The sequence below is a fragment of the Meleagris gallopavo genome, unplaced genomic scaffold (genome assembly GCF_000146605.3).
Source record: "Meleagris gallopavo isolate NT-WF06-2002-E0010 breed Aviagen turkey brand Nicholas breeding stock unplaced genomic scaffold, Turkey_5.1 ChrUn_random_7180001998077, whole genome shotgun sequence".
Lineage (NCBI taxonomy): Eukaryota > Metazoa > Chordata > Aves > Galliformes > Phasianidae > Meleagris > Meleagris gallopavo.
The window spans coordinates 1-582 of NW_011255992.1; the positions used below are offsets into that span (position 1 = coordinate 1).

General features: G+C 60.8%; 1 protein-coding gene across 1 annotated transcript; it reads left to right on the forward strand.

Annotated features, from left to right (window-relative positions):
* The first annotated feature begins 42 nt into the window (after nucleotides 1-42).
* Nucleotides 43-567, forward strand: LOC104917290 (feather keratin 1-like). Its single transcript, XM_010728479.2, has one exon. It carries the CDS (start codon nucleotides 120-122, stop codon nucleotides 414-416), a length of 297 nt encoding a protein of 98 aa, XP_010726781.1. The 5' UTR covers nucleotides 43-119; the 3' UTR covers nucleotides 417-567.
* The last annotated feature ends 15 nt before the right edge of the window (nucleotides 568-582 follow it).

Below are 582 nucleotides of genomic sequence, written 5' to 3' on the forward strand. Positions count from 1 at the left end.
GCTGCCTGTACAGGCTTCCCAGCCTGAGCATCCTCTCTTGGTGAGTATACCACCAGCCTACTGCTCACGCTGTGTGTGTTTGGCTGTCCTGTCTGCAGGCCCACCTCCATCCCACAGCCATGTCCTGCTTCGATCTGTGCCGTCCCTGTGGCCCGACCCCGCTGGCCAACAGCTGCAACGAGCCCTGTGTGCGCAGGTGCCAGGACTCCCGCGTGGTGATCCAGCCCTCTCCCGTGGTGGTCACCCTGCCCGGACCCATCCTCAGCTCCTTCCCCCAGAACACCGCTGTGGGCTCCAGCACCTCCGCTGCTGTGGGCAGCATCCTGAGCCATGAGGGAGTGCCCATCTCCTCCGGTGGCTTTGGCATCTCTGGCCTGGGCAGCCGCTTCTCTGGCAGTAGCTGCCTGCCCTGCTAAGGATGAGGTGGAATTCCCATGAGCCCATTGCCCAGGAAGCCCAAAGCCAGGCACTGAACTGAGGACACAACTGCTGGCAGATATTACTGCCAGGGAATACAACCAGCAGACGTTGTCTTCTTCTACTTTCTTCCCAACACCACGAGGTCATCTTGTGTCCTGCTGT

What these genes read in the sequence shown, in the direction of transcription:
- LOC104917290 (XM_010728479.2), top strand. Translation starts at nt 120, where the DNA reads ATGTCCTGCTTCGATCTGTGCCGTCCCTGTGGCCCGACCCCGCTGGCC.